This window comes from Triturus cristatus, chromosome 7, assembly GCF_964204655.1.
Source record: "Triturus cristatus chromosome 7, aTriCri1.1, whole genome shotgun sequence".
Taxonomy (NCBI): domain Eukaryota; kingdom Metazoa; phylum Chordata; class Amphibia; order Caudata; family Salamandridae; genus Triturus; species Triturus cristatus.
This window is the reverse complement of record NC_140590.1, coordinates 1,018,879,436-1,018,903,258: the sequence shown is the minus strand read 5'-3', so window position 1 is coordinate 1,018,903,258 and position 23,823 is coordinate 1,018,879,436. Positions and strand designations below refer to the sequence as shown.

Genomic DNA, 23,823 nt, shown 5'->3' with positions numbered 1-23,823 from the left:
ACTAGAAACTGTTGAGTTAATGTCCGGCAAAAGTCCAAAGAAGCTCTTACCTTCCTGCTGAAAACGAGTCACAAAATACTTGTTGCACGGTCCAGGTTTCGGTCCTCCTACCTGTGAACTTGCCTCCCCCAGCAGGACGCTGCCAACTCTACCTTCGTTAGAGAGTCAGACTGGAATAATCCCCAGTGCTGACTCTACCGCCGGAGACATGTACCTGGAAGCAGGAAACGCCGCTGCGCCTCCACTCCCGAGCCGCGCCTTCCCAGCAGGACGCCTGAAGCGCCGGCAGAGTCCCGCAAAGCTCCGGGGCCATGCGAGGTTGCAGAGCGGATTGAAGAGCGGATTAAACATGAAAACGCTCTTGAAACAGGCAGAAAGGATAAATACTAATACTCTTGTTCAGTTACAGTCGGGGGAAGACCGGGGGCCCCTGCTCGAAACTAGAAGAGACCCATGGGAGCAGGAGCCGCGACCAGCTAGCTTGTGGCCGCCATGTTTCCCCCTGTACAATAAATGCTTAACACTACCCTCTGATAAAGCCTTACTGCTCACCCACACTACCACAAATAGAGAGTAAAGTGCTATCTACTTTTACCTCTGCCTACCTTTGGGGTTCCACTGGACTCTGCACACTATACCTTACTTTGGTATATTATTTACACAGACCCAGCTTTCCCCTAAGGGAGCCTCGAGATGAATATTCAAGGCAGCAGAGGTCTTTGAAGTCACCTGCCTTTATATGCTGATTACCTAAGAAACGCGTTACTTACCTGTAACAGCAGTTATCCAGTATTGGTGTCTTTCATAGATTCACATGCCTGAATCATTCCCCGTCGTCGAGACGGGAGCCTCCGGTACATAAAAAAGTAATGTCCTATAGACATACATAGAGAAAAATAGGCCTAAGGGCCTCCCCTTAGCCGCCTATCATAGTCCTTATGTAAAAAGGACCAAACTCCTAGAGCCAGACAATCAGCTATCACCTCCCTCTAGAACCTTCCTGGCAGGAGCCTCAGTCCCTCAGATTTTCGTACGCACCAAGCTAGGTAGGCGTAATATAGTTAGAGAGAGGTGTGAGTCCTTCCAGGGGAGGCGGGAGGGTTGCATGTGAATCTATGAAAGACACCAATACTGGATAACTGCTGTTACAGGTAAGTAACGCGTTTCTTATCCAGTATTAGGGGTGTCTTTCATAGATTCACATGCCTGAATCAGAGTAGTTAGCAATACATTATGCACATTTCTGATGTAACATGCCATAAAGGTATTTGAGATAATACAGCATTATCATAACAGTTCGAAACATTGGCATACATCAAAATAGTAAAACAGTAAAGAATGTGCATACCAGGATGGCGGGATGTTGGAAGGCTCACCTCACTGGAATAGATGGCGAAGCACCGCCTGGCCCACTGCCGCATCCCTCGTAAGCTCGGCATCCAGGCAGTAGTGTCTGGAGAAGGTATGCGGTGACTTCCACGTCGCCGCTCTACAGATGTCCAAAATCGGCACTCCAGCGAACAGCGCTGCTGATGTGGACATCGCTCTGGTGGAGTGTGCTTCCACCCTGTCTCGCAACGGCCGTCCGGCCCCTTCATGGCAGAACGCTATTGCAGAAGAAATCCACCTTGAAATGCTCTGTTTCGTGAGAGGCATACCCAGCCTTGGTCTGCTGTAGGCCACGAATAGCTGCGAAGACTTTCTGAAGGTTTTTGTCTTGTCTATATAAAACTTAAGACACCGTTTGAGATCCAGAGAATGGAGCGTCCTCTCTGCTGCCGTGGTAGGGTTGGCAAAGAAGGAGCGCAGGACCACCGGCTCGTTGAGGTGAAAGTCTGAAGGCACTTTCGGTATGAACTTGGGATTTGTCCTCAGCACCACCCTGTCCTGTTTGAACTGCATGAAGGGCTCCTGAATGGAGAGAGCTTTCAACTCGCTGACTCTCCTGGCAGATGTGAGCGCAAGTAATAGAGCCGTTTTCCATGAGATGTACTTGATGGAGGCTCGGTGAATGGGCTCAAAGGGGTGCTTCATGAGTTGGTTAAGGACCAAGTTGAGGTGCCATGTCGGTGGGACCCGTCGGGGCCTTGGAAAGGACCTATAAAGACCCTTAAGGAACTGTTTAACAAGTCTGCTGGACCAGAGGGACGGGCCTTGAAAAGTCCTGGTAAAACGTGAAATCGCCGCTAGATGCACCTTTATGGATGCATGCGCTAATCCGGACTGTGCCAAGTGCAGGAGATATGGCAATATCTGCTCAGGTGTGATATGAAGTGGTCTCAGGCCCTTCTCCGAGCACCAGACGCAGAAGCGCTTCCATTTGAGGGAGTAGGTTTTGTTGGTACTGTCCGCCCTCGCTTTTGCTAGCACATCCCTGCAGTCCTGCGGGATGTTCAAATGGCAGAACTCTCTGTGCTCAGGAGCCAGGCCGATAACCTGAGCGATTGGAGGTTCGGGTATTGCACCTGCCCGTTGGACATCGTCAGTAGGTTCGGGTGCTGTGTTAGACGAATCGGCGTCCTGATGGAGAGGCGATGAAGGTCCGAGAACCAGTGCTGCCTCGGCCAGTACGGGGCGATCAGAATTAGTGTACAGGGCTCCGCCTTCATTTTCCTGAGGACCCTGGGAATCATCGGGAACGGTGGAAAAGCGTACGCAAATACGCTGAACCAGCCTATGGAAAAGGCATTTCCGAGCGACTCCGGTTGGGGATGCCAGCTTGCGTAGCTTGGGCATTTGGCGTTCTCCCTGGTGGCAAACAGGTCGATTCTTGGGGCTCCCCATTCCGAGAATACGTGTGTTAGTGCACTCTCGTCGAGCTCCCATTCGTGGGAGAGAGATTTCTGCCTGCTTAGGGCGTCCGCAATGGTGTTGTCCTTTCCCGGGACGTAGTCCGCCCTGAGCGTAATCCCCTGGAGAACAAGCCAGTTCCAGATCTTCTGCGATTCGCGCGATAGCGTGAGCGAACGCGTTCCTCCCTGTTTGTTCAGGTAATGCATCGTCGTGGTGTTGTCCGTTCTGACGAGCACCTGAGAGTTCTGGATGCGTGGTAAAAAGGCCTGCAGAGCTAGATACACAGCCCTCAACTCCAGCAGATTTATATGGAGGCGTTGCTCCTGATCCGACCATTTGCCGCTGACTCTGAGGTCCTGAAGGACAGCTCCCCAACCCGCTAGAGATGCATCTGTGGTGATTACCAGTGGTGCTGCTGGCAGCAGGAACGGTAGTCCTCTCGAGAGGTTTCTGGAATCCTTCCACCACTCGAGACTCCTGGATATTTGCGGTGTTCTGCTTATAATGTCCTCGAACGAACCTGCACTCTGAGTCCACTGGTTCGAAAGAGCCTCCTGCAGAGGGCGCATCCGCAGCCTGCAGTGAGGGATGAGTAGTATACAGGAAGACATCATCCCCAGGAGTGACTTGAAGGTGCGAACTCTCAGGGATTTCCTTGATTGCACCGTTTTGGCCAGGGATATGATCCTGTGTTTTCTCTCGTCTGAGGGAAATGCTCTTGCGCATTCCGTATTCAAGGTAGCCCCGAGGAAGGTAATGCTTCTCGTTGGGGACATATGTGATTTCTGAAGGTTGAGCGTCAATCCTAGATGTTGGAAAAGATTGGTACAAGCGTTGAAGGATTTGGTTGCGCCTACGGCCGTAGGCGCCTTGACCAGCCAGTCGTCTAGGTAGGGGAAAACTTGGTGACCCATTTGACGTAGGAAAGCTGCCACAGGAGAAAGGCACTTGGTGAAAATCCGCGGAGCGGATTTGAGGCCAAACGGAAGGACCTTGAACTGGTAGTGTTGTCCTGCCACTTCGAAACGTAGAAACTTTCTGTGCCCCTTGAGTATCGGGATGTGATAGTAAGCATCCTGAAGATCCAAGGATGTCATGAAGTCTCCTTCCTCCAGAATGCCTAGGATTTCTTGGAGCGTCACCATCCTGAACGACTGACTCTTTAGGAAGGAGTTGAGTGCTCTGAGGTCCAGGATGGGCCTCCACTTCTTTTCTTTCTTGCGTATCAGAAAGAAACGGGAGTAGAAACCCTTCTCCCTCTGAGCTGATGGAACTCGCTCTATTGCTCCCTTCCTTAACATCTCCGATATCTCCCGGAGCAGCAGCCGCAGATGTCTGTGTGGAGACTTGCGGGGAGGGGTTGCAGGCGGGATGGCGGTAAATTCTAGGGAATGGCCGAATCTGAGGAGTTGGAGCACCCAACGATCTGAGGTGATGATGCGCCAATTATTTAGGAAATGGGTCAATTTTCCTCCAATTTGTGAAGAAGAAGATGGTAGCTGGACTGGCTGGAGTAAGCGGTCACTGGCGTCCGCCGGTGCCCCTTTTCTGGTTCTTACCCCTGAAATTGGATCTTCCGTAAGATGATTGTCGGCCCTGTTGTTGCTTTTGCTGGTACTGGGTCTTATTCTGGAACGAATATGAGGACTTATTCTGGAATGATCCTCTGTAGGAAGACTGACCTCTAGACTTGTTGCCCCGAAAGGACTGGTTCCGTGCCTGTAAGGTTCCAAGCGCTCTAGCCGTGTCCGTGTCCTTTTTAATGGCCTGGAGCGCCTCGTCAATTTTATCTCCGAATAGATGCTGCCCATCGAAGGGCATATCTAGCACCTTCGTTTGCACTTCCTGCCTGAACGATGTTGCTTTGAGCCATCCTTGGCGGCGCAGGACTGCAGCCCCAGCCAGTTGACGGAAGCCTGTCATGGCTACATCTATGGCGCAGTCGATGATCTCTGCCGCAGAAGACTGGCCTTCGGAAAGGAGTGCCTTCACCTCATCCTGTACGGCACTCGGAAGTTCTGCTAAGTATGGGGCAATATCCTCCCAAAGTTGGCGGTTATAACGCCCTAAAAGGGCTATGGAATTGGCCACCTTGATGGTCATTGCCGAAGTGGTTGAAAACCTTTTGCCTATTGTGTCTAACTTTCTGCCCTCCTTGTCTGGTGGTGCTGACAGAGGCGAGGATGGATTTCGAGAATTTTTCTGGGCCGCTTGGGTCACGACAGAATCTGGTTTCGGGTGGCCAGTCAGGCAAGCTGGCGCCGTGGACGGTGCTTTATACTTCTTATCCAGGCGCGGAACGACCGCAGGAACTGAAGCTGGCGTCAGCATCAACTTCTTTCCCTGGTCCCAGAGGAAGTCAATGATAGGGATGGATTTGGCCGTCTTCTTCGTCTGCTCCTTAAAGTCATGGAGGAAACATTCGGTTTCCGTCGACTCCATGACCATATGGAACCGCGTCGCAGCCCGTTCCACTAACTTATGAAAACCCCCGATATCCACAGGTGGTGAATCCGCCTGGCGCGGTTGTGGGGAAGGTGGTGAAGATGCTACATAGTCCTCCTGCTCATCGTCATCCTGGTCCGTCAGGTCTCCCTGGACCTCACCTTCCTCCATCTCCTCCGCCTCCTCATCCGTTGAGTCTATCACCTGAGGTGGCGGCTCGTGGCAGACCTGCGTTACCGGCCGTGATTGCCTTGGGGCTGTCGCCGGGGTGTTTGTAGCTGGCACTGGGACCCCTGTATCCTGTCTTGGTGGTTCCGGGATACGTTGTTTGTAATCCCTGATAAGGAACTTGAGGTCCTTAACTATTGCCAGAGGGAGGCAGACCATTGGGGTGACCTCCGTGCGGACTTGTTCCTGGACGGGGCGCTCCTGCGCGCCTGAATCTTCCTGCTCCTCGTCCGTGCTTTGGCATTTGACAAACAGCTCGGAAGGGGAAGTAGCCTGTTGGAAGAACTCTTCTTCGGACTCTTCACTCTGCAGGATCTCCAGAGGTAAATTGGTTTGGACCTTGCTTGGAGATGTTGTTTCCGGGGTAATCTGTGGTCTGGAAGCAGATCCTTGGACAGAAATAGCCGTGGTTTTCCGTCCCACGGACGACGACGACGTTCCAGTCGACGGCTCGGCTGACACAAACGGCGTCCCCATCGACGATATTTTCCTCGTCGACGAAGTCCTCGTCGACGATGTGGTCGTAGAAGATTCAGTCGTCGTCGACGCTTCCCTCGTCGACGCTTCCCTCGTCGACGCTTCCCTCGTCGACGCTTCCCTCGTCGACGCTTCCCTCGTCGACGCTTCCCTCGTCGACGCTTCCCTCGTCGACGCTTCCCTCGTCGACGCTTCCCTCGTCGACGCTTCCCTCGTCGACGCTTCCCTCGTCGACGCTTCCCTCGTCGACGCTTCCCTCGTCGACGCTTTCCTCGTCGACGCTTTCCTCGTCGACGCTTTCCTCGTCGACGCTTTCCTCGTCGACGCTTTCCTCGTCGACGATGCCTTGGTCGTCGACATCTTCGTCAACATCTTCGTCGACGATGCCTTCGTCGTCGACGCGCTCGTCATCAATATCCTAGTCGTCGACTCTTCCGTCGACGGAGGGCTCCTCGTCGACGAGGTCCTCGACGGGACTATCTTCGTCGTCGACGATGATTTAGACGACGGTTTCAGAAGTATAATAGACGAGATAGGGGTACCTGCAGACGATGATGATGGAGTCGTCGTCGTCGACGAGCGAGCCGACGCCGCTGTGGACGTGGACACCGTCGTCGTTGCTGTGGAGACGTGTCCTGATGGCCTTTTTTGCGCAGAGGATGGTGTCGCAATTTTTGAGGCCGACAGAGTAGGCTTCTTGAAAGTGAGAGAGACTTTATCAGACGCTGAGGATCTCGAAGATCTTGCCTCTGAAGACTTTTTGTGCGTCTTCTTAGGAGGAGCGTCTGAGGGGCCAGGAGATGTCACTCTCGGCCTCTTCAGGGAGACTTCAGAAGCTCCGGAAAAGCTCGCCTCTGAGGACACCACACTGTCTTTGTCCTTGAGCCTGTCCAGCCAGATAAGCAGGCGGCCCTCCCTGTCTCTCAAGGTCTTATGTGGAAAAGACCTACATATCTTGCAGTCCTTAGGGACGTGGTCCGGGTAAAGGCAATACAAGCATAGTTCATGCTTGTCGTCCACATGAAGCCTCTTCTTCCCACATGAAGAGCAAGCCCTGAAAAGGGCTTTCTTCTGGGAGTCAGACATGCCAGGAGTTGTAGATGAAATAAACACTCACTGCAGCAAAAAGAGGCCTGAAGTAGTCAGTGCTGAAATCCTGAAGAAGAAAGTCACCAAAAATCGTGAATAATCTGGTTTGAAAGAAATCCTGAGGAGAACTCAGGCTGGAGACTCCCTAGCACAACGTGCGGTAGAAAATCTGAGGGACTGAGGCTCCTGCCAGGAAGGTTCTAGAGGGAGGTGATAGCTGATTGGCTGGCTCTAGGAGTTTGGTCCTTTTTACATAAGGACTATGATAGGCGGCTAAGGGGAGGCCCTTAGGCCTATTTTTCTCTATGTATGTCTATAGGACATTACTTTTTTATGTACCGGAGGCTCCCGTCTCGACGACGGGGAATGATTCAGGCATGTGAATCTATGAAAGACACCCCTAATACTGGATAACCATCCCGCTTGCAGAAAGTGACAACACCGCCGGCCAGAGAAGACTGCTTCTGTCCTCCGAGAGTGCGGACTCCCACCTGCAGGGGGTCAGAAACCTGGTCTGTGGCAGCAGGTTGATCTACACCAGTCAGCCAGTACACTAGTAGTCAGTAGGTTTTCAGGGGTTCCTCCAAGGCGCCCTCTGGGTGCCCGTATTAATAAACCCATCACTGGTGTTATGAATACGAAATGTTTGATACCAAACGAATAAGTGACTTGCCTTCAGTAATTCCTTATCTGGTAGTGACAGGATCTAGCTGCTGATTCCTTATCTTAGAGTTCTACCCAGTAGTCAGGCTGGATTTAGAAATGTTTGTACAGCAGTACCTCTGCTTGTCTGTAGTGGGCATCTAGCGACTCCCTAGCGATGTTGTCCTCCGGATGCGACGTTAGCGGAGTCCATATAAGCCCTCCTCTGATGCACCGACAGTTTCTTTTCGGACTACGTTTTGCACTCACAACTCGGAGCCACTTTTAGAAACCGCATATGGAAACAGAGTGCCAATAAAATAAGGAATATGCTACTTACCAGTATGCATCTGTTCTTGGCATGTAGAGCTGCAGATCTACACACTTTTGCATAGATCGCCATTTGGTGTTGGGCCCGGATGTTTGCAGTTTGTTTTTCCTCTTGGAAAGTCTTTGGAAGTCACGAGGTCGGTGACTCCTCCTTTGGATCGTATTGCGCATGGGCTTCGGCTCCATCCTCAGATTGTTTTTCGCCAGCAGGGAAATGATGGAGCGTAGTAATAACAGTGAAGAAACCCATGTGTGTTGTATCTAAATAAGATAGACAAACAAATACAGGTAGCCGGGGAGGCAGGTGGGCGTGTGTAGATCTGCATCTTTACATGCCAAGAACAGATGCATACTGGTAAGTAGCATATTCCGTTCGAGGCATATGAGCTGCAGATTACACACTTTTGCATAGACTATATAGCAGTTCCCAACCTTAGCGGCGACCACCGGTATCTGTTGCAGTGGTTTGAAATAGTGTTTTTAATACAGCCTGGCCCACACTAGCTTGGTTTGCACATCTACACAGTAGTGTTTAGTGAAAGTGTGCGGTGTTGACCATGTAGCTGATTTGCAGATATCATCTAATGGGATGTTACCTAGAAAAGCCATAGAAGCCCCTATCTTTCGTGTAGAATGGGCTTTAGGGGGAACGGATAGCGTTAGTTTTGCTTTGTGGTAGCAAATCTGGATGCATTTTACAATCCACCTAGCTATCCCTGATTTTGAGATGGGGTTGCCCTTGTGTGGTGGAGAGAAAGAGACAAACAGTTGTTTGGTCTTTCTGAAAGGTTGTGTTCTTTGGATATAGAAAGTAAGGCTCGTTTGACATCTAGCGTGTGTAGAGCCCTTTCTGCAACAGTTTGAGGTTACGAGAAAAATACTGGTAATTCTACAGATTGGTTTAGGTGAAAAGGGGAAATTACCTTAGGTAGGAATTTTGGGTTGGTACGGAGAACAACCTTGTTCTGGTGCATTTGAAGAAAAGGTTCTTGTATGGTAAGTGCTTGTATCTCACTGACCCTTCTAAGGGAAGTGATGGCTACAAGAAAAGCTGTTTTCCATGTGAGAAATTGCAATTCGCATTTATGCAAAGGTTCGAAGGGCGGCCCCATTAGCCTTGTGAGAACGATATTTAAGTTCCACACAGGTGAGGGTGGTACTCTGGGGGGAATTATTCGTTTTAGGCCTTCCATGAAGGCTTTAATGGCAGGTACTCTGAAAAGTGATAGGTGCTGCCCGTTTTGTAGGTAAGCTGCAATTGCTGCTGCGAGGTGTAGCCGAATTGAGGTATATGCTAGATTACACCTTTGTAGGTGGAGTAAGTAGCATATGATCTGTTGTATAGACACGTCTAGAGGATTGATTGTGTTGTTATGGCAATAAACAACAAATCTTTTCCACTTGGCAGCATAGCAGGCTCTAGGGCGTCTAGCTTCTCTGATAACATTCATACAGTCGGGGGAAGGTTAAGATATCCGAACTCTAGGATTTCAGGAGCCAGATCGCAAGGTTGAGCTGAGCTGGGTCCGGGTGCCTGATCTCTCCATGGTTCTGGGTTAGGAGGCATGGTGAGAGGTGTAGCTTTTGGTGTGGTACTACCGAGAGTTCCAGCAGCGTGGTGTACCACGGTTGTCTGGCCCATGTTGGAGCTACTAGGATCAGCATGAGGTGGTGCGAAAGCTACAACAGCACTCCTAATGGAATTAGTGGGAGAGGTGGAAACGCGTACGCAAATTTGCCTGACCAGTTCATCCATATCGCATTTCCTTTGGACAATGGGTGTGGGTATCTGGCGGCGAAGCTTGGGCATTTTTTGTTTTCGTGGGTGGCGAAGAGGTCTATCTGCGGATGCCCCCACGTTTGAAAGAACGGGTGAAGAACCTGCGGGTGAAGTCCCCACTCATGGATCTGCTGCGTCTCTCTGCTGAGCAGATCTGCCATGGTGTTTTGGACTCCTGGGACATGTTGGGCTAGGAGAAAGATTTTGTGTGGAATTGCCCATCTCCATATGCTCTGTGCTAGTGGAGAGCTGTGGAGAGTGTGTGCCGCCTTGTTTTTGAATGTAATACATGGCCGTCATGTTGTCTGTGCGAATGAGGACTGCCTTGCCTAAAATCTGTCTCTGAAAGGATTTTAGGGCTAGAGAGATTGCTAGTAATTCCAGATGGTTGATATGGAGTAACTTTTGTTGCGGCGTCCATGTGCCCTGCATTGTGAGGTGTAATAGATGAGCTCCCCAGCCGGAGAGCGATGCGTCCGTTAGTATTTGTGGAACCGGGTCCAGGAACAGTCGTCCTTTGGAAAGGTTTGTGGTGATCCACCACTGCAGAGAGCTATGGGTGCGACCGTCTACCAACACCAGATCTGTCAGTTGCCCCTGGGCCTGGTTCCATTGGCGTGCTAAGCACTCTTGGAGTGGACGTATCTGGAGTCTTGCGTGGGGCACTGTGAAAATGCAAGAGGCCATCATCCCCATCAGTTGCATAAACACTCTTGCTGGAAGGGAGTGTTGAAGTATGAATCTGTGTCGCAAAGCCTGAATGCTTGCAATCCTGGCCGGATTGGGGTAGGCTATGGCTTATGAGGTCTTATGTGGGATGGTGTTAGTTGGGACTTTTGGTGGTTCACCGTGAAACCTAGCTGGTGAAGTAGTTGGATTGTAGCGGCAGTATTGTGCACACATTGGTCGTAGGAAGTGGCTTTTATTAGCCAGTCGTCCAGATACGGGAAGACGTGAATGTGCGGTCTTCTGAGGTGTGCCGCCACTACTGCTAGGCACTTGGTGAATACCCTTGGTGATGTTGTGACCCCGAACGGGAGCACCTTGAACTGGTAGTGTTGCCCGTCCACTACAAATCTGAGGTACTTTCTGTGAGCATGGTGTACTGGGATGTGAAAGTATGCATCTTTCAAGTCCAGTGTGGTGAGAAAATCGTTCTGGGAGAGGAGTGGAAGAACCTGTTGAAGGGTTACCATGTGAAAATGGTCTGAATGTATGTAGGTGTTTAGAGGTCTGAGATTTAGAATAGGTCGTAGAGTCTCGTCTCTTTTTGGAATCAGAAAGTACAGGGAGTAGACCCCTAAATTTTGTTGATTGATGGGGACTTGCTCTATGGCTTGTTTTTGCAGGAGGGAGATTACCTCCTGTTTTAGTAACGTGGCATGTTCTTGAGACATTCGGCGTTGCCTGGGTTGAATGTTTGGGGGGGTAGATGTTAATTCTAGGCAGTACCCTGAATGAATAATTTGGGTCACCCATCTGTCTGAGGTGATTGTCTCCCAGATGTGAAGGAAATCTTGTATTCTGCCCCCGACCGGAGTGGAGTGGTCTGGAGGGAGCGGGGGAAAGTCATTGGGTAGGCGGTGTGGCAGAGCGGGCGGTATTTGTCTTGCCTCTGCCTTTATTATTATTGGCTCTGTAGCCGCCTCTTTGATAACCCCTTGTGAAGGTAGACTGAGGAGGGGATTTATAGGACGTGGATGCGCTATCTGAGGAGTAGCCTCTACCCGTGCCCTGAAAGTAAGAGCGGCGAAAGGAGCGCCTAGGAGTGTGTAACTGTAGGGCTCCCATGGATTTCGCCGTATCAGTATCTTTTTTCATCTTCGAGGGCTTCATCAACTTTTGGACCAAATAATTGTTGTTGATCGAATGGGTGGTTTAATATGGAGGCTTGCACCTCCGGTTTAAAACCTGAAACTCTTAGCCAGGCGTGGCGACGGAGGAGGGCACTGGTGTTTATGGCCTTGGAGGCTGTATCTGCCGCATCTAGGGCACAGCGTAAAGAGGTATTAGTTATAGTTCTTCCCTCTTGGATCAATTCATTATCTTTATTTCTGTATTTTTCAGGGAGATGGTGCATGATGGTCTCTAACTCATTATAATGCGCTCCGTCGTATCTGGCCAATAGCGCTTGAGTGTTGGCGAAACGCAATATATTGGCGGCTTGTGACGCAGTGCGCTTCCCTGACACGTCTAGGAGCTTGGACTCTTGGTCAGGTGGTGGTGCTTCGCCTGACGCCTGAGAATTTGAACGCTTCCTAGCTGTAGATACCACTAAGGAATCCAGTGGTGCAGGGCCTTTAATGTATGAAGGATCTGTGGGGGCGGCTTTATATTTTCGCTCTATACGTGGGTTTAGGATCCTAGCCCTGACTGGGTCTTTAAAAACCTCCGGTGCATGTTTGATTACTCCTTTTAGCATAGGTAGTATCGCAGTAGACCTATGTGCAGTATCGAAGGGGTCTAGGAGAAAATCTTCCTCCACTGGGTCAGTATGTAGCTCTACCCCGTGATAATGTGCCGGCCTCTGTAGTAGGTGGTGAAAACCTAACGAGTCTTCAGGTGGGGATGGCCTAGATGGGTAAAGGTCATCCTGTGGGACATCTGGGATGTCCGGATTGTTATAGTCATCCCATGGGTCTGGGGATCCAGTAGGGGTGGGGTCTTGTGGCACATCTGCTGGATCATAGTAAGGGTCCCCTTTATCATCATGGTCTGGAGACAGGGTCGGAGAAAGGTGAGGCAGGGGTGGAGAAGGTGGAGGGGGTGGAGGAGGTGGGGAAGGCACTCTGAAAGGGGAGGTAGCAGTGTCCATCCTCTTTGGAGGTGGAGGTGGAGCTGGTTTGTCCAAATGTCTTTTTTGAAGACAGTGTCAAATGTCCAGTTTTTGGATCCTTGGTAAGTGTCTTTTGTAGAGGATCCGGTGTGAAAAGTTCTTGTGACACTGGTTGTTCGGTCGGCGCTGAGGTTTTCGGGGCCGACGGCTTTTAGGCTTGTCTGTGCCGTGCTTTTTCGGGACCTCCGATTTTTTGTTTGGTGCCTAGAGAGGCTTCGGCACGGGAGTGTCGGCGCCGAGGGCCTTATGATGTTTGGTCGGCACCGAGAGGGCGGGTTTCGACACCGAGGGCTTTGGTGCTGGGCTCGGTGTGGAGGTGGAGGCCGATTTTTTCTTCGGTGCCGAAGGGTGTTTTTCGGCACCGCTGGTAGGCTGGCTCGAGCTGCCGGAAGGCTGAATAAGCTTCTTTACCGGGCCCGAAGGTGGGGTGTTAGAAGCAGTGTCCTTGGTCTTGCCTTGGCTCGAAGGCGAAGGCGTGACCGAAGCCTTTTTGGTTATCGGTGTGGGAGGGAGTATAGTACTCGCGACCCTCTACGACGGGGTGATGTCCTCCACATCGGAGTAGTCGGCCTCGGAAGCACTGGCGAGGTCGTCGTCATCTTCTTCGATGTTCTGCTGTCCTGGAGCTTAGACGTCGTCCCCGAAGATGTCAACTGGAGCGGAGGTCGAGGAGTGCGCCATGTTGCGTCTGGCCCTTCGATCTCGAATAGTCTTTTTCGATCTAAAAGACTTGCAGGCGGGACAGTCTTGAGCCTCGTGTTCAGGGGAGAGGCAGAGGTTGCAGACCTCATGAAGATCGGTGTGGGGGAATTTGGACCCACATCGAGGGCACTTCTTGAAGGGAGTTCTTTCCATCAGCCGACACCGGAGCCGGGATAGGCCCGAAGGCCGCCGTCGACGACGACCGGAATCGAAGAAGTGTCGATAAAGATGATTTATTATCTGAAGAAACTCGATGAGCGAGGATTTTGCGTCGATCGTTGAACTGGAAATGTTTGCAAACGGAGCGCGAAGTATTACATCCGAGCCTGATGGCGGAAAAAAACAATCTGAGGATGGAGCAGAAGCCCATGCGCAATACCAACTAGAGGAGGAGTCACCGACCTTGTGACTTCCAAAGACTTTCCAAGAGGAAAAACAAACTGCAAACATCCGGGCCCAACACCAGATGGCGATCTATGCACAGTGTATAATCTGCAGCTCATATGCCTCGAACATGATGGTTTAAACTGGAAATGGTGCAAGAAAAATGTCTTGCTGCTTGAATAGACAGGCTATGTGCCTTTAAGCGCTATTTTAAAAAGTTAGGGCCAGATGTATGTAGATAGTATTTTGCAATTCCCCAACTGCGAATCACAAGGATTCGCAATTAGGAAATCGCAAAATGCAATGTATGAAGGTGTATAGTCCACCTTTTGCTATTCCTAGGGGGTCGCAAATAACCTACCTCATGAATATTAATGAGGTAGGTTGCAATTTGCGTCCCCCTAGGAATCGCAAAAATCACGGTGATGGTGGCATGTTGAGATCGGCAAACCACCATGTCTGATTGCTTTTCAATAAAGCAATCTTTTTTTTTTGTAAAGCAGCCCGTTTTCCTTAAAGGAAAACGAGATGAATTACAAAACGAAAAATGAAAAGTTTTTTTCATTTCTTAAAGAGCAGGCAGTGGTCCGTGGGACCACTGCCTGCTCTTAAAAATGGTTTTACAAACCTTCATGAACGGGTCCCTTGGGGACCCCTTCCTATTTGCGAATGGGTTACCACCTACTTGAAGTAGGTGGTAAAATGAGAGTGTTTAGCGACCGCAATTGGGGTCACAAAACATTCCTACATACCGATGCCATTCAATATGAAGAAGGTACGCCCTAAATATACCACTCCCTAATACCGAATTACAAACCCATTTTGCAATTCGGGAACAGGTTACCGAATCGCATAATTAGGTTTGCTGCATTGGAAAAGCAATTGTTGCATTTGCAAACGGAAAGCTGCCCGTTTGTGAACGCAAAAATGCTTGATACATCTGCCCCCAATGTTATTACCAATGTTATCATTACCATTATGGTTATTTTCGTTTTTGTTTTTATTGTTATGTTATTAATTGGCACCATCGTTCCAGATATTCCCATTTTCCCCTCTGGGCACTGTTGGTGTGCACATGGCGCCTGGGATTTCCTTTCCATAAGGCCACTATTCTGAGATTTTACCTCAATGTGGCGGTCTACACGCCGCCACCCCCCCCCCCCCCCCCCACCCTCCCAAACAGACACACCCTTTCAGAATGCATCCCCTCTGGAGCTCAAGGCATGCCGCGATCTATATTTACAATTCAGTGCGTTGTGGCGGGCGTTTCACAGAAGGTAGGAAGTGCATTCACACCTGGGAAGTGCTGAGCGCCAACTCGGCAACGGAGGCGACGGCAAAGAGGCTTCTTACCAGGCAAGCTGCGCCAGCCTCCACACGGCGCCTGCTTTCATTGCATCCATGCTGCTGCTGTTAATGAGGCCATGCATAACTTCAGAACCTCTACAGGTGGCTTTAATTAGCAAACTGAAGTTAGGTGGCCGGGAGTAGGCGGGGTTTATCTATAATCGTCTAGTTCTGGCCCCAGACATTCGCCTCAGGCCTCTGAAAGCCAGTAGGCATAGCAGGGCCGGGCTGGCCACTCTTCCATTACCAGTATGGAAGCCCCATCGCTCCAGTATTTAATCCGTATAAATGTGAGCGCAGGGCCCGAGGTATTTCTCAGGAGGTCTCAGTTGTCGACACTATCAACTGTCCCTGCTGGGACTGCCGAATATTAACCATCACACAATGGAAGTGTGATATACAGATTATTCCAGGTCACCTAATGGTGCGAGTATGGCCTGGAACCATTTTATGTTTTTTAAGTATATTGAATTTGTTGTTCATCAACTCTGCTAAAAAAATAAATCGCGAAAATGAATGCGATCGCGATTGGGAAAACAGAGGCCTGCAAATGGTGCGAGCCAAGCATGTGATTTCAATTATCACGCCCGTGTCTGGGCACGATAATTGAAACCACATGGCCTATTGGTGTCTATTACGCACACCAAGCGAGTAATAGACACCAATAGGCCATGGGCGGAGCAATGCGCCCGCCTTTGGCCAATTGCGTGCAGTCTTTTATAAAAAAAAAAAAACGAAAAGGCCAATGGGGTAGCACAAAAGGAATCGCACACTTCCTAGGTCAGCGCTGAATCCCCGTTTTTCACCTACTAAATGTCTCGCGCTGCACAGTGCAACGCTAGGCGCGAGACCTAAAAACGGCTCTATAGCTCTCCCATAAAAAAATAGGTACAATTGTCTACATTAGACTAAAGCCTGAAGTAGACTACCTGCCTTTAGCCTATGACCAGAGTGTGCTATTGACCAACCAAACATATCTCAATCGCCATACAGACATCAATTAAGATCACTCATTCATAACGGATTTCATTATGTTCATCAAGGAACGTTTTTATTTTTTATTAATTAACCAAACATTCTTGCATCAGTTTTCATCCCAAAGATGTTTCATACAAAATTCCATTAGCATTTTAAGGAATACTTACTTGTTTGTTCCAACACACTGCGAAGAGGCGCTTCCACTCTAGCAAGAATGCCATCGCACATCTCTTCGAAATGAATCCTTATAAATTTAGAAAAAAGTTACATTTGTTACAGCTTCAAATGAAAACAGAATGTCAAGACAATTATTGTTGCAGGGTAATATAAAGCTTTTCAAATATCAAAGTGCAAAAAAAAAAAAAGGTGAAATTAAAAACGGGGAAAAAACGCCTCCGCTTGCCACAGTTCACTACAAAGAGCATCTGCCATCAGCCTGGCTTGAACCTTCATCTACCACAACCACTTTGGTAAAAAGACTGTTCAAATGTTGAAAAGCATGTTGCGGTAGGAGACTTTCGAATATTTCGTCAAAGAAGTCAGGTCAGGTCTCCAGGTGCAAGGCAGTTCGCAGAGTAATACAGAAAGACAAGAAATCCACCACCAAGATGCACTTTTTTCTACATGTATTTTAGAATGTTATTTTTGTACTCATTTGTTTTCACAATATTCTTTAAAAGCATCAACTATAGATCATAAAACATTTCTGCACAACGCATTTGGAGTTTTTCTAACCATTTCTCTAAAGGGTACATACAAAGGGACTTACATACATTTTGAGGAATATCCCCAACAAAAGTAAAAAAAATTAATATAGTCGGGCCTACTTTAAACGATGGAGAAGTCCAGTTGAATTCAGTCAAATTGGATACATAAAGACTGAATGCTGGTTAAAAAGCAATCTATTGGAGCTCCAAAGAAGGCTTCCTTTAAAACAACACATTTTCCAATTAGAAGTAAGAGGAGTTCATTAAGAAGCAAGTAAGTGTTCATCCAATTATCCTGCAGTATTCAGAGATTATGAGGACACAGAAGCATAAACAAGAGCACTAGGATGAGATGGAAAGCTTTAGATCCCCAATTGTAAGTTATAACCAATTTTTCTTCACATGAAATCACTCCATCTGAATGCATGAAATGTGGCTTTTGGGAACTTGCCAAATTTTAGTTCCACTGAGGTATATAAAACCTTTTCCAGCTGTTACAAAGCTTCCAGCTAACACGAACGTTTTACGTCATGTATTTTTTTAATTGCTTGCTCTGAGGAAGGCGGAGAGTGCAGAACAATACCACTGAAATGCTGCACGGATAAATGTTTTCAAGATTGATGTTAACACAATGCTCAGTTCTTCCTTGATTAATATGAAGCTCACTCCTATGCTAAAACAACAGGATGTGGAATGTAAAAGTTTGATAAGATATTGGACAGTTGAGTCATGAGAGGGAGGTTTGCTTACTTATTATATTTGTATATCAGAATAGTCTTGGTGGAAATAAAGTAATGACAAATTTAAATTTTCTTGGGTATCTTTTCTGAACAGTGATTTATTTATGCATTGTACGCGCCTTATCTTTTAGGAGTTCCTGTTTTTGGGACAGAGTTCTTTGTTTATTTACCCCTCCGCCCTTTATAAACATGATCCAACTAGCATGGACACATCTATTACACTTAACCATTTTCAAAAGTGGTTCTTTCTGCGATACAACTTCAGTATTATTTCTAATCTCTTGAACAAAACTCACATTTGAAACCCACAGCCAGAAGGCATAAACACTTTGCTTGAGTTGCGAAAGTGGGTCTATGTGAAAAGAAGTTACAGTAAGAAATAATTATTCGCTATCATTTTAAAAACCATTCACAGCCATCACAATACAGGGGGGGGTTCATTTTTTTTTTTTATTGTTTTTTTAAACTATGCCCGCCTGCTGTAAATGACTATTTTAAAGAGAAGGTGGGTGAGGGGGGGTGAACTGGTACAACTTTCAAAAGAGTTAGATCAAGTTGCTACACTCAAACAACCGAGATCCATCAAATCAAACTCTTGGTTCAACGAAGATCTCAATAATCAACAACTCGAGCAGGCAGAAAGGTCATGGAGACAAAACCCCTCAATCTACTTAGAGCCACTCCGATGTCATATAAAAAACACATCTTCAGAGAAAAGGCATCCTTTTTTCACAACCAGCTTGACCAGGCTAAGAATAGACCCAGGGAACTCCTCAACATTGTTAAAAGACAAACTAACAGCGCCCCTTTGCAGGACTTAATAGCCACCAATGAATGCTGCAAAGAAATCGCCAGCTTCTTCACAGAAAAGATCACAAAAATTGACCAAACTGAACTCATTCCTGTAGAGGAAAACCAGATACCCACCAATATGAAAAATTATGCCAACTGGACAGAACTCAAAACCATGTCCGAAACAGACGTCTTCAACATAATTGCGAGCCGGAAGCCCCCTATTCGCACCACTGACCCCCCTCCCCCTCCCCCCCCTCCCTTACACAATAGAACAAAATCTCATCATCGCACCATTCGGGACAAAAATCATTAACTCCGCTCTCACCTCAGGCTGTTTACCAGCCTTCCTTCAACTTGGACAAATCAAGCCTATTCTTTAAAAAAAAAAAAACCACAGAAACTGACCCCAACGATCTCAACAACCTCAGACCTTTCTGTAATCTCCCATTCCTAGCTAGAACCCTATAGAAATGCGTCCTCCAACGACGAAAACATATTGACAATTTCAGTCTCCTTGATTCCTTTAAATTGGGTTTCAGAAAGGGCTGTAGCACCAACACAGCCATGCTCAATATCTCCGATGATATGTACAGATCCTTATATGAAGGTGAAGCTGCTCTTCTCATAGTTATTGACCTATCTGCGGCATTCAACACAATAAATCATACAGCGTTACTTGAGACTCTAAAAAGATGCTCTGGCATGAACGGTACAGTACTAATATGGTTCACTTCCTATCTTCAACACAGATCACAACAAATTAAAATTAACTCCTGCCTCTCTCAGCCTTCACAAGCCACGCTTAGTGTCCCCCCCAAGGCTCGATCCTCTCCCCGGCTCTCTTCAACCTTTCATGGAACCAATCACAAGCATACTAAAGCAAACTGGATCACCTATATGTAGAGGACAGAAAACTATTACAAAAGCAAATCTCCCAGTGACATCCAACATCTCAATGACACACTAAACAAGATACAATCATGGTTTTGCTCGAACCACCTAAAGCTGAACCCGAACAAAAGTGAATTAATATTGTTCTCTCCGAAAAATAACCACCTACCAATACAATATTGGCTCAAGTACCTGGATGCCCTCAACTGCTCCTTTATCCTCTCAGATTCGGTAAAGTAACTAGGCATTACCCTGGACAAGAATTTGTCAATGAAAGACCAGGTCAAACAACCTGCTAAAGGCGCACTGTACTCCCTAAAACACCTCAAGAAAATTAAAACTTTCATCCCCCAGGATGATTTCAAGACAATAGTTCAAGCCCTGGTCCTCTCTAGACTGGACTATGTGAGCGCCACCCTAACAGGGAGCCCAAAATCCCACCTAGCCCTACTAAGGTCAGTCCTTAGCATGGCAGCCAGACTCGTCACAGGCATTAAACAGTTTGAACACATCACACAAACCCTTAAATCACTCAACTGGCTTCCCATTGAAGGTAGATGTATCAACAAGTCTGCATGTATCACACACAAAACCCTTCACACGCATCCCACAACTACCTTAACAGCAAACCTGTGAAAGCAGGAAGAGCCAGAACTCTGAGAAGCTCTAACTCACTTCTTCTCATCCCTCCGAAATTAAAAAAGAAAGCCACCCAGTCTTTCCGGGTAGTGTACCCAGGTAGTGGAACGCACTCCCTATTGAACTCAGATGCAACCCCTGCTTCTCCCGCTTCAAAAGGGACCTGAAACTCCATCTCCTTGACACATTATTTACAGACAAAGCCAACTGAACCAGACTGACAACCCAGTTGACTCTCCTTACTACCTAGACCATCAAGGATTGGTGGTCTTCTGACGGTTTCACCTACCCAAGCTACCTCTTGACTCACCCCTCTAATGTACTGTCTCAAAATGTTGGTTATGCATATCTCCTCATGTATTCTTATACTATGTTTTCACTACTCTATTAATTCATGTTGTAAAGCGCTCGGGTCTAGCTAGCACTAGATAAAACTTAAGATTTAAAATTAATAATTTTAAAAAAATAGGTGGCTACCTATTATGGTACTCTAGCAAGGCATAGTTTACTTTCAGATTAAGTCAAACAGTAGAAAGGGAGTAGTTAAATTCATGGCATGAAAAGCATAGGCTTCATAATGCTTGTAGTGAAAACAAATTACGTACAAAACTGCAACAGATTTATCTTCATCAACAGTAGAATTATTTACTTATGAGAAGGATATACAAAACACTCTAAGGACATTTGATACCTGTTCATTTTTCCAGAGACATCAATATCATTCATAAAACATTCAATATTCATAGGCAGGTCAGAAGCATTAGCACTCATTAGCTTCTTCAGCTTTTCACACTCCTGGGCAAGTCTCAGCAAAGGACGAATATTGGACTTGATGTCCAACTTATATTTTTTCCCAAATTCTTCACAGAAATAATTCACCAATACATCGTCAAATTTCTTGCCACCAAGGCTGGGGTCAAATGAAGTAGCGAGTACCTAGAAAAGTATTAACAGACATGATCTAATTAGGTTACTGTAAAATAAATTATTCAAATTGTCCAACCAAACATTTAGCAGATAGTTTAAAGTAACTTTCCAAGAGAATACAGCTCTTGAGTAAAAGATTTGAGTTTAACATGCTTGCTACAAAAGGATTTCATTCTACAGCTACTTTGTCTCACCATTTTGAAACAAGGATTAAGCTATAGAAAATTAGCTTTATTACAGCTGGACCTCAAGCAGCAAAATGTAAATCAAGCAAAGACCGTTCAGATCCTTCATATTGGCATCATCTTTCAGTAGTCGAATAGTTCGATCTTCAATGTTTCCTATATGCGACTTGAAAGACAACATCCTTTATCTGTGTGCTCCATTTTCCCTTATATTATATTCCATTTTCACTATGCTGTCTAACTCTCAAGAGCATTCAAGTGCAGTGAATAAATCAAAAGCAAATATGGAGGTGCTATAAGAAACAGATGAAAGGAGAATACTTTTCTTAGCTGTAATGTTGAGGGGTCAGCTTTTGAAGTCACAAACTAAAATCTTCCTAATACGAGACTGAATAAAACAACTCTTGGCCAAGCTGCCAGAGGTCCTCATCAGATTAAAGTTTTTTTTCTGTTCCCACTGTTGTTTTAAGCTTTTGGGCCGAGTAGAAAAAGCAGTCTTTTTTAGCAAATGGTGACATGTGAATCCACATGTAGATTTTTATGTTTGCAGCAAATCTACTGCAGATTCACTTCCTGTGCATAGGCTTTTATGAAAGACCCTCACCTTCTCAGAAGTGATAAGTTGGCCTGAAGCGGCCTGAAAGAAGCTCTCCTCCAACCCTTCACCAAAAGCCCCGTTAGGGCACTGTAAACAGCTGTCCCGTTCAATGTGCAGGGAGCCCTGATGTACTCCTTTCAAAGGTGAACAGTCTTTATGCAGTCAAAGGCAAGACTGTTATTCATATCCCAAGGCAAGCACAGGCTGGACACAGCCTGGCGGTATTGTCAGCCTTACATGTTTTGCAAGGTGGATTGTCTTAGAAATTAAAATAAAGCATTTCTAAATTAACTTTTTTTTTTCACGTTAATTGCCTACCCTTTTTTCACTAGCCCTAGGGTTTCAGAAGAATTTATCCAGAACTCCCTGAAAGTCTCAACAGTAAGAGCAAGCTTTAATCCAAATTACATTTATATTTATCAACTCTTCCACAATAGCCTATGTCTAAGAAACCTGATTAGTGTAACTTTAACCAGGACTGGATCTTTCCTGTTACTCCTGAACGGGGATAAAAATAGGAAGATCTTTATTTAAATGCAGGCATGAGACAACGATTAGATATTTAAAAACCTAACTAGAGAGCAGTAGGTTAAGCAAATACATTAGATAGGGTGATGACCTACATGTGTTCCATTCTGGAGTATGAATCTAGACAAAAGAGCTTTCAAAATTTATGTATGAACTCCAGGTTTCTCTGCAACCAGTAAATTTCTATTTAAGTCTAGGGGACTGATTTAGAATTTAGCAGATAAGCTACTCCAGTCTACCCATCTCATTTACAGCCAGGCAGACATTAAGTATTCCGGCTCTTTTGACAGAATACTTCCTCAAAGGACTCAGCATGAAGGCAATTAGTTTTTTGTTTTTCAAAAACAAACTCCTGCTCTGGGACTTACCGTACATTATGGTGGTCCCGGTCAATGTAAAGAGACGCGGGGCCAAGGTCCCTCAAGATTTACTGTCCTTCGCCATACCAATGGAGTAAACTTTGTCCAGCAAACTCTAAATCAGGCCCTAGGTTACTGCCCATTCACTGGGCACACAAGATTTAAGGCTTAACCTGCGGTGATCCATTTGATTTCTGATTGCACAACAATAAACAGACATTTATCAATCTAAAACTAAACTGGTTAGATGCCATCAGATATGCATTTGTTTGACCAACATTAATGAAAAATGTGAGAGCTTGGAGACCTTAATTTTACCTAGAAAATCTCAGATGTATTGACTGGGGAAAACTATCATGCTAGGAACAAAAGTGGAAGCGCCACCTTGCTATTGTGAGCCGCACTGCCCCCCCTTTCCACAAATTTGTCCCCCCCCCCCCATCCCCCCAATCACACCCCTTCCGCCTCCAGGCCTGGGTCAGCAACTTCCTGCTTGCCCTAATGTAGCTTACATTTTACCAAAGGGCCACTGCGATTCCTTTTCCCATGGAAACAAACTGGTGTGGTACCCAGAATAGTCTATTATTGTACATCCTTTCCACTGCGTTTCTGCTGGTATAACCTATTGCAATACAATTTGTAAAGTGTTATAGTGAAAACATATAAAAAGATTGGTTGAAAAAAAAATACAAATAAAAGTTGGTCAGCCAGAAGATTCAAACGGACATACTGGGTGAGCTCCGGAGACAGAAGGATAAGCTCAATGATATCAGGTTGTGCAGTATTACAACACTGAATCTGAAAAATAGATCTGCTTTATACAATTTCAAAACAATGGCTTAATCAGATCTGTGAACCACCGGTGTCTCCATCATTATAGGACAATAGGGATTATTCTAGTTCTGGCTTGCTTCAGCTTGATCAACTTAGGAATGAGAAGGTGTAGAAAAGTGATTTGGACCAGTCGATCATAATCAAATTCCTGAAGTACCCTGGATTCCAAAACATTAGCAGATTTCTTTTTCTGCCACTGCAGAGTTTGATCGGAGGTGGAACCTGCCCCCCCCCCCCCCCAATATGTCAATCACCCATTAGTGGTCTTATAAGAGTCTGTTTTATCATCTGCATGCTGATTTTCTGCACTTGGTAGACTGAGGTTTCTAACAAAAAAAACAATTGCAAGTGTTAGGCATCGCATCCTCCCAGGTTGTGGTCATAATACATAGCTATTGCGTCACAATTTAGCAGTGAATGGAGGAACAACTTCAGATCGGAATGGAAAGCGAACATAGTGTGCTTATGCACTGTGATATCTAGGTTCGAATTGCATTTTTGAATGTGGCAAATAGGATGGAGCCATTTTCAACACTGTAGGGAGTAACTGTAAAAGCAAAGCTCATTAAGAAAAGCAGCTGCAGAATAT

The 23,823-nt window shown here is 46.7% G+C and overlaps 1 protein-coding gene across 1 annotated transcript in view; it reads right to left on the bottom strand.

Moving 5' to 3' along the window:
- Positions 1-23,823, bottom strand: part of HSPA4 (heat shock protein family A (Hsp70) member 4) — a 481,472-nt gene that overhangs the window by 420,775 nt on the left and 36,874 nt on the right. Inside the window, exons 7-8 of the mRNA XM_085618072.1 lie at positions 20,495-20,739; positions 16,199-16,275 (exon numbers count right to left, since the gene is read on the bottom strand). Of these exons, the coding sequence (XP_085474198.1) occupies positions 16,199-16,275; positions 20,495-20,739 (322 nt within the window). The remainder of the gene's footprint in view (positions 1-16,198; positions 16,276-20,494; positions 20,740-23,823) is intronic.